This window comes from Trematomus bernacchii, unplaced genomic scaffold (assembly GCF_902827165.1).
Source record: "Trematomus bernacchii unplaced genomic scaffold, fTreBer1.1, whole genome shotgun sequence".
In the NCBI taxonomy this organism is placed as follows: domain Eukaryota; kingdom Metazoa; phylum Chordata; class Actinopteri; order Perciformes; family Nototheniidae; genus Trematomus; species Trematomus bernacchii.
In genome coordinates this window covers 6,088,075-6,101,455 of record NW_022987608.1, presented here as the reverse complement: position 1 = coordinate 6,101,455, position 13,381 = coordinate 6,088,075, and the positions used below count along the sequence as shown (strand labels likewise).

The 13,381-nt window shown below is 39.4% G+C and overlaps 1 protein-coding gene across 3 annotated transcripts in view; it reads left to right on the top strand.

Moving 5' to 3' along the window:
• Positions 1 to 526: 526 nt before the first annotated feature.
• Positions 527 to 13,381, top strand: part of tbc1d22a (TBC1 domain family, member 22a) — a 112,167-nt gene continuing 99,312 nt past the window's right edge. For all 3 annotated transcript variants that reach the window (XM_034131438.1, XM_034131439.1, XM_034131437.1), the window contains exons 1-5: positions 527 to 736; positions 1,212 to 1,268; positions 3,697 to 3,880; positions 4,810 to 5,062; positions 8,550 to 8,732. In XM_034131438.1, the coding sequence (XP_033987329.1) occupies positions 675 to 736; positions 1,212 to 1,268; positions 3,697 to 3,880; positions 4,810 to 5,062; positions 8,550 to 8,732 (739 nt within the window). In that variant the 5' untranslated portion in view covers positions 527 to 674. The remainder of the gene's footprint in view (positions 737 to 1,211; positions 1,269 to 3,696; positions 3,881 to 4,809; positions 5,063 to 8,549; positions 8,733 to 13,381) is intronic.

The window sequence follows — 13,381 nt, the reverse complement described above, 5'->3', positions numbered from 1 at the left end:
AATTTTAGGATCAGTTTTAGATGATAAATAATACAGGTACATGTTAAAATATGTCCTATCTGTCCATGATAGATTCAAAAAAGTATTTGATTCAACAATAAATAGCATAACAGCCTATGCAGTAGCCCATAGATCCATTGATATACTTTCAGAAAAAAATCTAGAAACACCACAGCTTTCAAACTTGTGTGTGAATTATGATGTGTCAACACTTTAGTAGGCCTATACAAACAATTCCTAACAATAGGGCAACTGGGTAAACAATAAAAACACCAGTTTATCCTGTACATATGAACTGCAATGGAAATAGCAGTGTTAAATGATAAGCATTTGTATCTCCCTGCTTGTGGTCCTGATGCTGGTGGTCTCCCTTTTGATTGACACACACACAGATTGTGGTTTCTGTCAACAGAAGAAAAGACAGATGATCACGATGACGTCTGCAGTTTCCCATGCCACCTCACAGCGGATCTCACTTATGATTGGCTCACAGGGAGGAAGTGTCGCTCCAGCCAATCGCAGCAGCGCTTGCTTGCCGATTAGGCACTATCAACATGGCAGCTTTCTGAGTTTTGGAGGAGGGTACCTGGTGTAAATAAACGAATTTCACGTCTTAGAGATAACGACAGCGTTCGTGTGTTTGTGTCTAGGACTGGTTGGGCAATAGAGGGAAAATGTCGACTGACGCAAATAAAAAACAGTTCTGGAAAAGAAACGCAGCGAAGGTTCCTGGCAGGTGAGTGACGTGTTCCCTCTGTCGGCTAGCTTAGCCTAGCTAGCCTTACTCAACTGACGCTGCACTGTTGAGCTTAAAACGCAACTTTCACTTTCACTGACGGCCCTGCAGTACTGCACAATGTTTGCAAATATCACCTCTTGCAACGTCCCATTGTCTGTGGTAAAGTCTTACAGACACAGTTTAACCCTTCCTGCTGCTAGCTGGCTAGGAGCTAGTTTGCTAACATCGGCTAACAGTTGAGCAATTTATTCAAACCGCAGTCACATATTTGTAACTAATGATACAGTAACCATTTTATATCAATGAGAAGCTATGGGCTTACAGCAATTCAAAGTCATTTTCGTTACACTTAGTTGCGGTATTATAGTATCAACTGTCATTGTTGTTGGTAATAAGAAGCTAACATGGCTATAGCTTGACAGCCAGTTATGAATTAGCTCATTCATACATGCTTTCTTCTCTACTTCCTCAGCATTCAACATGTGTATGGTGCACAACACCCACCTTTCGACCCGCTCCTTCATGCTAAGTAAGTTAAATGTACTTTGTTATTGTAGCTAAGTGCCCTGTGATGTTAATTTGGAAAGATGTTATACTTAAGTTTCTGTGTTGATGCTAACACTTTGCCTTTGTTGCTAAACTACTTGAAATCCTAGCTAAAGTGGACATAATTTGCTTCCGCCTTAATATCTTTTTAACAATGATACAAAGTAATTGTTTTGCATGAAACACTGTTTGCACGCCCTGCAGTAAACGGACACACTGTACATATTTGTTTAAGTCGTGTTATTGTTTTTTTTCTTCCATTTTTGTGTTGTGCTTTTCTATTCTATATTTATGTTCTTCACTTTTTCACTTTTTATTTCCTCTTGTATTTATTGTAAGCATCAAAACACCAAATTCCTTGACAACGTACTGGGCAACAAACCTCATCCGGGTTCAAATCCTCACTAAAACTGTCTTCCCTTCAGATCATTCTTCATTAATCACATGATGGTTTATGACAAACATCACATTTATTATTGACTTTATGACCAACACTAAGGCCCCATTATAGACTGTTATACAAGACATTTAAGGAAGCTGTTCCCTTGGTAAAAAATAATACACATAAGCACAAGTCAGACATACATTCACTGGTTTGAAGTTCTTATAGCTTTCTTTACTTTTATTTTAACAGTAAAGGGTGTATTAAAAGAAGTATTATTGTCGGTGCTGCTTTTTGGATCTCTTCCTGTTTTCCTCAGAGCTTCCAACAAAACAGGAAACACTGCACAACACATTTTCTGCCCATTGATTTCTTATGAACTTGAAGTTCACTATACAACATTGTTAGAAACATGGCAGTACCAAAGACCTACAAAACCCCCATCTCATTGCTATTAAAGAGTTAGAGGAAAACACTGGGTAGAGTTAATAATTACGTACTGATGTAGCTTAATAATAGTAATAGCTTTTTTCCTCACTGAGTTGCAAGCTATTATTCTGAGTTGCCTTCTCAGCCAAATGCTTCATGGTAGGCAGTGATGCTGTGTGTACATCTTGAGCTTTTATTTTGAATTGATAACATGTGACCACTGGTAGACTGAACTGCATCCTGTAGGAAGTGAAGCAACACTTATAGGGAACCAAGATAAAAGCCTATGATGTATTTTCTCTTCAGGCATCTCATTGTGCAATCAACATATACTTCATAAAAATGTTGAGTGAAAATTACAATGAAACAAAGTGTTTTCTATGGACACCAAACAACACAACAAGCTGTATAGCTTAGCTACCTAGCCACTCACAGAAAATAGGAAAATGCTGAGTCATGATTGTTACTGTTAAACATGGCATACTGTCATAAATTCAAATCAGGATTGCGGGAGTGTTTGTTTTGTAATTTGACAGCTGACAAAGAAAGCAGCTATGAAAACATGAACTGGAGCCTAGCAATAATTCCATGCACATGTTCAAATGTGTAAAACATATATAAATTGGGTCTTGCAATATCATTCGAGTGATCTATCGTTCAAATGTATGATCTGTCCTATTATGCTGCGTCTGTGGAAGTGCAGTTACCAGACAGACTAGTTGCTTTCACTTTTAATGTGAACTTATTAGAAGTTTATTTGATTATGTTACATAATGTGCAGATCTAGCATTTCAAATACAAGTTGGAAGGATTAGTATTTCTGGAGTACTGGGTACCAGCACAGATCTATTATCATAATTTACTTCTGCATTGCAACATTGTTTAACCTTTCCTTTTTCACTTGCACACAAACACTGACACAGATAGCAAAACATCCTCTTATTCTGTTCAAAATAAATGTACTTCTTCTGACTGATGTGTAATCATGTAGTTTGAATTCAATGTGCTTGTTTTTGGTCAGCGTAAAATATCAGACTTTCTTTCAAATTATGACGGAAGAAATCGATACTAGACAAGTCTTTCTATATAAATGGTTAACCTTGTCTTTGAAAGAAATCACAGTCCCCATTTCCCTCTCCAGCCTTTTTTTGTTCAACATCACATGATAAGAAAAGGTTGAGTTTAATTGAATTCTCTTTTATTTGTTGCATATCTTGTTCCAGGCTGAATGTAATGCTGCTCTTGAAGCACAAAGACAGCAACTCAGTGAATGTTGTCTTTTGAACCACATTGATTCTTAGGTGTTGGAGGTGCTTTTAATTCTAGTTTTTAATATTACTATTGTGTAAATAGAGGTGGTGACAGACTCCTAGGTTTTGCTGATAATTATTTCAAAAGCCAATGCCATTGTGTGTTTTGTGTCAAAATAATTAACTTCTCATATCTGTCTTTCCCCCCACTTACCTCCTTCCTTTTTCCTTCCACTTACTGCCTCTTTGCCACCTCTGTTTCCTTTCTTACACCTTTTCCCTCAATTTCTTTAATCTTATCCTCTGACCCTTATCTTCTCTCTTTTCATTTCCCTGTATCTGCCGTGCAGCCTGATTAAAGCTGGCAACAAGCCTCCTCCAGCCACGCCAGGCAAACCCAAGAAGGCTACCACGTTCCAGGAGTTTGAGAGCATCACAAGCGATGCCTGGGATGTCGGGGATGATGATGACGAGTTGCTGGCCATGGCTGCACAGAACCTTAATATTGAGGTTGTCATGGAGACAGCCAATAAGGTGAACAACTAGATGCAGTCCTCTCAAAAATGTGTTTTTCTTATGTTTGTATCCTTAAAGATCTCAGACCTTGACTATACTGACTTGTGTCTGTGCACAGTTTGTATCTAGAGGGGTGATTTCACATTCCTTTGATGAAGGGGGAGATGTGTGTGCACTTTGCAACAATCTGAGATTTCAAATGTACCCCAGGTAAACTAAATTAGCTATGTCATGAATACGATACAGCAAAGTGCAGTCTAGGACGCAGGGAGACGGTCTTAAAAACACCTCGAACACACGGTGAACTTATCATAGAGAGTGGGAGTCAGCTGTAACATAGTGAATGTTTTGACAGAAAAAAAGGGAATTTGCAATTTTTGGGATGTAAACCAAGTTTATTGTATGTTTTAGAAAAGTAACGCTGTGTCAGCCCCTGCCGGTAACAAGCTAACAAACAAAATAAACAAATAAGTGATGCTCAATACATTTACCATTCCGTTACGTTAGCTAATTCCCAATTTCTTGGTAAAAAAGAAAACTCAAACATGTCTAATTCTTGTTGTTTTTTTTCACGGAGAAAATACACAAGGCACCGAAATGTATCCCTGCGGAGCTCCGAATGTCTAATTTAGGGAAAATGGGTAGTTTGGAGAAAGGGGTTTACAGCACTACAATACATTTAAGATTGCGTCAGGTTATTTTAAAGTTGTTTTTCTACTTAAGATAGGGCAGTTAAACAATGGCTCGCACAATATATCTGGATCTGATCTGGATAAGAACGTCACCTTTGACCCGCTGATCATAAATAATTATGACATTTACAGAATCTCAAATTGCAAATGTATTAAACAGATTACAGAGAACTGCACACTTTTGTTATATTTTATACAGAGTTTCCCTAGTTCTGACCACCAGTGATACATTTCTGTTTTCCATCAACTGAACAGGTCATCGAGAATCACAGCAAACAGCAAGAAAGACAGAGGCAGGATGACGAGACAGAGCTAGAACAAAGAGAAGAGGACCCACAGGAGGATGTGGCAGAGGACGAGGAGGAGGACGAAGAAGAGGAGGAGGACAACCGGGTGGGGGAAGGAGACGTGACCAGCCCAGAGGTCTCGTTTGCCTCCCAGAGCAGCCCTTACACTGATGGCCGCCTTGTAAAGTCCCAAAGCGAAGCTCCAATTGGGTCACCTAAAGGTTAGTGAGCACCATTTCTCAGTGTCCAAAAAGTTTTCTGGCTCACCTGCACACTAAAAGCCACACTGCTTTTACTTTTAGAGCACATTCTTAAACCCCTTTATAACAGAAAAATGGTTTTCAGCATGTTTTCAAGAGTCTACATTTGAGTTTGGTTATTATTCTTTTATGTGTCTGTACAATAAAAGTATCTTTTTTTATTTTAATCTAACTATAAATAGAATGTTTGGCCAATGTGTCCTCCTATGACATAAGGGTTGAATGTGGTGGGAATGCCACCATATCACTTTTTAATTAATTGAAAATATTTTATATTCTTTCTAATGATTTTAGCGATTACTGATTTTGTGTATTTATTTTACTGTGGTCTCGACGCTGCTTTGTGTCGACTCAACACATTCAAACGGTATCAAGTTTCAACAGGAATGTTCTGTATTCAAAGGGCAAAAAAACGAGCAGAACATATTTGGCAGATGTTATCACTCTGTACAACAGTGTGACTGATACTGCCACTGCTGTGCTTTTAAATAGATATATGTTAATGATAAGTGATGCAAATGATAGTTATTTTGAATACTGAGGTTCCTTATGTCATGTCAGCCTACATTGTCATTCTCTGCCATAATCAAAATACAAACAAAGGAAACGAGGGAATACGCTCAAGAGCAGTTTTTCATAATAATCCTTGAGGCGTCTGGTCCTGCCCTTCCCCCTACATTCTTCTACTTTTAAACCACAGCTTCCTAGTTCAAAGATAAGTGATGATATTCTAAGAAAAATAGTGAAATTAAGATATTTTATATATAAGAGTTTACTGTTATCACTCTACCCTTATCCTATATGTTATTGTTATTATCCTATGCATGCCTAAGCAACCCAATCCCAACAGTTGGGAGAAGCAATAAGAACTTTTAAGAATCTGTAAATGGAGATTTCTTAATTACCAGCACGGTAAATCAACATAACCAAATAAATATAAGTATTTATGTTTTTAAACATTTTGTTGGGTACATTACATGAATTAAAGGTCGATTACACACATTATTGTTCATTATTACTTATTAAATTGAAATGTCTATGATTAGGCCTTTTGATTTCACAGTCCATTCTATGCCCCTTATCAGTAGGAGTAACTTTCTTTTAATCAACAAATCACACCTCTTTAAAAGAATGTGTCATACCTAGCAACAGGTTCAACAACACCTTCTCAATAATGGACAAGTTTCTATCTCTTCCTCGCTCCTAATCTAGGAATTCTTAGTAAATGTATTAAAATGAAGTTAAAAGCTCTCTGATAGTATTTTCGGCCCCAGCTGACAGCAGACAGAGACACCTTTCTCTTCCTCTCCTCTTCAGTTTGGGTCTGTTTTCCATAAGCACCTTATTTTAACCCTGTACTACACAACAACTGCTCTGTCTACTCCTGAAACCTTAGTGTGTGCACAGCAGCACTGTAAAGCAATAACAAATCCACATGTTAAACTATTTAATCTGTGTAAAACTATGAAGAAATGTTGCTTTTATAGATTATAACACTACATAGCAGCAGACGCCTTACACAGTGACCGTCTGACTGTTGTCTTGTCTGGCAGGTCATCTCCCTGGGTGCCATTCTGTCTATCGCTGTTTTTAGATACAGATAACATAAGGAGCCAATTGCCTTCAGGCATCTCTTCTTATCTCCTCAGAGAAGACTCATACGCTTACATGGGAATATGCAAGACGTCATCTTTCTGCACCTCTATGAGCATATTACACAAACACTAAAGCTTAATGCATGCACTCGATGTTCTTGGCAGGTAGGTAAACAACTTGACACCCACAGTTATAGTAAGCTTGTTTTGCTGTGTCTCATTTCTTTGTAGATTTGATTTTCCTCCTCCTCCTGGTCCTTTTTTCTTCTCCTATTGTGTGTGAAGGATGACAGCAAGGCACACACATGCCCCGGTCTAATTAGATAATGGCAGACAGCATAGCTTTCATTAGTGAGGCCCAGACTCTCCCCATATACTTCTACATTATGCACTCATACATAATGCCTCGCAGGCTAGAGAGCGTGAGACACACACACGCACGCACACGCACACACTCACAAACGCTGGTGGTTATTAGGACCGCTGAAACTCCTGGTGACATATCTAAATAAGATACACACTCCATGTTGGCATCTTTCCTTGCTTACTTGTAATAAATGATGCTATTTACTGTGATTAATAGGTGAAAACTACTGACATTATCTAACTTGTCTTGATTACCCTATTAAAAGTTATTAAATGGACTATAATATAGGCCTTTCGTGAAAAATGCACAAAAGGTTTCAATGCAAAAAAAGCGTCTGCATGCTTTGGTAATCGTATTTAATTTGTGTAAGTGCATATAAAGCAGTTGAGATTGAGAACATGTTTGTAGATTTTTTTTATTTGCTCTTGTTAAAAGGGTATACAAATCGGAAGCATTCCAGTTTTCTTAATTGCCGAACACAGTAGATGTTTAGGGTTTGATCGAGCCCTGAGAAATGTTGGCAGTGCTGTTCACAGGAGTGTTTATGAACTCTTGCTTAGTGTCTAGCGTGACAGAAGGAGCATCCCCCTCCACATTGAAGTCCCGACCCCACCAGCTTGTTCATAACTTGTTCTGTGTGCTGCCACTGTTTAGCTCGGTCTCATTCTGTCTTATTTTGGCACATCTGGGGGAACATGTGGCGGTGGCAGACTGAATTAATATAGCTGTCTCGCCGATATAAAGGCTTCACAGTTGAAGCACATATTTTGTTGCAAACGTAACTGCGACCATCCTGGAAGCTCATTGCAAAACAAGACACGAACAGCAACTGCTTTCATCATCACCTAGCTAGGAACCATAAAAAATACATTTGTTAGATTCACATTACTATGGCATGATGGAATTCATAGTCAACATTTCTACTATTAAGTTATTTCATTAAAACAGATTCAAATTTTAGCTCGAAATATATCCTTCCTTTCAGAATTAATTATAATACCTTTACATACCTCTTAACTTTTGATTAAGTGCCATCATCTGGTCAGAATTCAAGTTTGTTTATGACCAACAATTCACAAAACTGATATTTCCATCAACCTCAGTTGTACTCCTGGTTGCTAACGAAGCCTCATCACACACTGAACTCTAATGTTTAACATGGTAAAGAATTCACTAGCTTACCATGAGCATGTTAGCATTGTCGTTGTGAGCATGTCAGCTAGTGATGCATTTCAAATTGGAGTAGCTGAACAGTCATTTTGAAGCTGCCATTTCTAACTTTAAAACTTACAAGCAGATACAATGCAAACAGAAAATCCACGGGCTCCAACATTTCAATTTGCAGTTGTATTTACAGATGTTCTCAAGCTTTAGGCCTTCAACCTGACCCCAAGATCCTTTGCAGCATCATCTGAAAGCCCTCTATTTGTTGAGTGTTTGTGTGTGTAACCCGTCGCCCTCTCTCGCCTCTTTATCCTCCCTCCAGATGCAGCAGGTGAGCATGCATCACTCCACAGACAGCGGTCTCTGCCCCACCGGCCGCCCACCATCCCACTGGTGGCTCGCATCGCTGACCAGAACACATCCGGCACCCCGATCATGACCGAGAGGGAAGCGTCCCGTCTGGATAAGTTCAAACAGTTGCTGGCGGGGCCAAACACAGATCTGGGTACGTGATATTTCCTCGTCTCGCTCTACATTTGATCTTTTTCTTTTTGTTACCGAAGCTCTTTTCCTTGCACCCGTTTGCTCCTCACTCTTAGTTTACTCGCTCTCGGTCTGCCAGCTGTGCCACGCTTTTAATGATGATGTGAGGGGGAAAGTCATCCAGCCATCTGGACATGCAGATTACAAGGGGAAAAAATACCACCAACAACAAAAGCAAATGACAGGCCTTTGTTCTAACCGAACGACAGGCCTTTTATTGTTTATCCAACCCCAGAGACTTTGCTCCCACTGCCATCCCAGTGGCCATGAAATCCTCGCAGACCTCCTTCTTCACAGCCGACTTTGTGTCCTCTGAAACTAACTTTTGGCAACCGCTACGCTAACTCGGTGCATCAATCTCATAGTTTCAGAAGATTAACGACGTCAAAGTGGCTATCGGAAGAGTGTGCGAAATGAACCTGTCTGAAGCTACATGGTAATGCTAAGATCCAGCCAGAGAGCGATCCATCATTTACAAACAGAATGTTGTGTAATGGAAACGCTTAGGCCTGCGGTTCAAAGGCAGTAGCTTCCTGAATCGCAAGTCTTTTTTTTTTTTTTACATGATTTAAAAAAGGTAAGGCTGCATAGAATGAAGGTCACAAAGTAATGATTGCTGAAGCAGAACAATAATCAAATGCCAAGTCATCCCATAGGTTAACCGCTGTAAAAACAAAATGCATTTAAATAGTGATCACTGAAATATTGGGTTTTTCACATTTTTTTTTAGACATAATAATAATCATCTTAAAGGTGGGGTAGGTAATTTTGGAGAAACCAGCTCGAGTGCGCTAGAATTTGAAAATACACAGCCCGGAAAAAATCTGCCACTTCCTTACAGAGCCCCTCCTCCAACACACACAAACGCGCACATGACCAATGAGGGCACGAGATAAGTTTGTGCACAGATGTAAGGCTGACAGGCAGGTAGGCCATCCAGTTATTTTAGCTAAAATGATTGGTCATGCTTTTTACAGTATTACGGCTTCCACAGATGACATTTTTTAATGGATTTTTTGTCAAAGCACTTCAGATATTCATTGCTATCGGGATGTTAAGAGCATTCCATGGAATATAACAAAAAGTGTATATCAAGCCGGTTTCTCAAACTTACCTACCCCACCTTTAATCAAATTATGATATATATATATATATATACATATTTTTTAATTATAAATAATTATGAAAAATACTGTAATAAATAGATTTAAATAATAATACAAAATTGTAAATATTTTGTTCTATGAGCTAAACACTACATATCAATATCTAACATCACCATAATATATCTGATGTGATGCCATACCAGTCAAAGACCTAGGCATAAGCGATAAACAAAATGTCGATTTGTGTTAGACTTCATGCTCTCAATATGGCTGTAAAATACCAGATTTCCGATCATAAAAAATAACTCCCTGACATGATGATTGATATTTTCAAGGGGCAAGCACATGCTGCCTCATTTAAACCAAGCATACAGAGCATCTTACTAAATGAGGGGCCAGAATTATGAGAATATAGAATCTGTGCGTGTTGTGAAAAGAAAAACTTTGCTAAAGTTGTGGAAGCACTGTGACTGACTCATGAACTTGAGTTGTGTGGAGAGCGAGATCAATTTAAAAAGCCTATTTAAGTTCAGATATGTTCCGTGTTAAGATAAAAAAAACATTAAGGATGCGGTTGCATTTTGCATTGCCGCATCGTATGTGTGTGTGTGTGTGTGTGTGTGGAGTGTGCCTGACAGAAGGGGAGCATGAAGTGAGTCTGGAGGAGAGAATTATGAAAGTGCAGTGCTTAGCAAGAGAATGGGTTATGCGCCTGTCTAAATACCCTAAATATGCTAAATACAAAAGGAGTGTGTCGGAGTTCTTTCAGCGCAGAAATGACACAGTTTAAATACCGTTGCTTCCATTCTCAAATAGTGGCTGTGGTCCTAATTTACCACAGCGGAAAAGGCTACCAGGCATTCATTGGAGACAGGCTATTATTAGAGATGAGCCTTTTGTTTAGATTTTCTGGTTTGAGTGTATTTGAGTTATAATCTTCTCTGCTGTTTGCTGTTAATACACTTCCTCCTCTGTCTCATTCAGTGATTCAGAAGACATAGTCCTGTGACTGTAAGGCTTTATTTTAACAACAGTTCAGTATAGACAGACTGACACTAGATTTTTCTTACAGATAACAATATTAATATTTAAAATGTTTGATTTATTAGATGATTATGTTATTTTTTTACATTTGGTTATTAAAGAATGAACTTGCTTGAGCTCGATGATCTAACATTTTGCCATTCCTGTGCTGACCTTTCTTGAAAATGTTCTGCTGACATAATTTGTTTGCTGCTAGAGAGCACAGACCCCGGTACAAAGCAGTTTCTATAAGTGAAAAATATTGCGTTTATTCTCCCCGTTATGCAGATCTACTGCAAAATGTAATCGTTTTATTTTTAAAAGGCGTTAATTTGCAAAAAGTGTCACAATTCCCTTGAATTCTCTGTATTTAAACTGGGGCTGTCAATCAATTAAAAATATTTAAATCGCAATTAATCACATGATTTCCTTGGTTAACTCGCGATTAATAAAGAATGGCACAATTTCTATCTGTTGTAAATGTTCCAGCAGCAGCAGTAAAGTAATTTGAGTTAGCTCCACCTTTACCAGCTGTGATGAACACATGCATCCATAGTCGTAATGCATCATTTCATATAGAAATTGTCCATGCGTGGTCCGCCTTTAGTGAGGGGGGGGGAAGCTATCTGCAGCAGCTGTATGCTCGGCCAGCAAGTGGTGTTTAAGACTCGACGTACTCCGGTGGAAACTGGATTCACACCGACAGTAAATATAACTGTGGTGTTGTGGAGAACCATCTGGCGGTGCTTTGAGGCCGAACTGTTCTCTCTGCGTTTAAGGCTTGTTTCTGCTCACTATCCACGATGTTACTGCGGCTGTTTCTCAAACTACGGAGCAGGCCGTGGGTCAGAAAGCATGCGCGCATTAATCGCAGTTAAAGAAAGTTGCATTATTACCCCGTTTGACACCCCTTAATTAAACACAGAGATATTCCTCAGTACATGTCGTTAGTTAACCTGCATCAGCAAAGCATATTCTGTCAAAACATGTGGCACGTTGGTTTACAACTCCAATAAAAGTTTGTGTGTTTGTACCCCTTGTCGCCAGTTTGTAAATTCCACATGCAGGTACACACACACTGTGAGCATTGGCTAAGCTCCTAAAATGTAAATGCTGCATTACATTAAGTTTAAATGGCCTTAGTCAGCACAGTGCTTCACCTCCAAGCACGATCCCCTTGAAAACTTTTTGTACAAAACAAATAGTTTCACAAGACGTCAGCGTTAGTCAACGGTGGTCGCGAGTGAACCCTGTACATCAGCAGAGTGTCTCGAGGTGTCAGTCCCCATTATGGCCCGCCAGGCATCACAAGCCGGCTGTCTAAATTTAGTTTAGTCTCCGCGCCATGATTAGATAGCCCAGAACGGGGCGAGCCACGCTGCCGGCTGCTGGCAGCATGAAAGATGAACTTCATTCACGGGACATAATTAAGCGCAGGCTTGGGGAGGGGGGGTGATGAGGGGTGATAGGGGAAGGGAGAGAGATAGGGGCAGATAAGATAAGATGAAACTTTAACGATCCCCATGGGGAAATTGGGTCATGGTAGCAGCAAAGAAGGGGATAAAGATGAAAATACAACAAAAATGGCGACCATTAGAGCGAACTGTTAAAAAAATATTTCTGCGACAAAAATAAATAACATCAATGCCTGCTCGTAGTTTATGTTTGGATCTTGGTTTAGGAAGTTGCCGTCTTTGATTATGTACAAGACATTTTTACCAACTAAACATCAGGAAGATGACAAGAAGGATTAATCCTAGTCCTGAAAGCTGAGGGCATTGTCCCCACACGGCGTCTGTGACACATACCCCGCCCCCCCCCATACTAATTCCCACACGTAGCAGTGGACACTGTCAGCAGGGGATGACGCCCCCCCCCCCTATTTTAAAGAGAAACTGTGACTGTCCTTGAGCTCAAAGGAAGAGCAGGGCCGCGATGATCCATTGGTTGGTTCCTCTCTTGGACGTGTAATTAATTGCAGAGGCAGCCATGTTTTTGGGCCAAGCCCCTCGACATCCCGGGGACTGCCGGTCTCAGGAGAGCGGAGGCGTGTTCGTCTCTGACCGTGTTGGTCACTGTGTGATTGATTTGTGATTTTCTAAAATGACAGACCATTACTTAACATAACAGCTACCTCCACTATGTGTTAGAGGCTTTTTTTTGTCACGTCAGATGGTGTAGCAGCGTTGTACTATTTATGCTTTATGTGTTTTACAAATATTCCTGTCGATCTGGATTGGATTGAAGGCAGTACATGGTGAACAAAGGCAACAGTTCGGATGCTTGAATACACTTTTCCATATTCTCAATTATCTGTGTTTTATTCAAAAGCCTAGCACTATGACTTCATTGAGCAGTAATACCTTATTAATAATGATAAACCTCTGTATTTATTGTAATATATTTGATATTTATTGTAGTACAATGTGCACAATTTGAGTTTCAATTTCTTATGTTTATGTAAATTATATTATTTTAAATA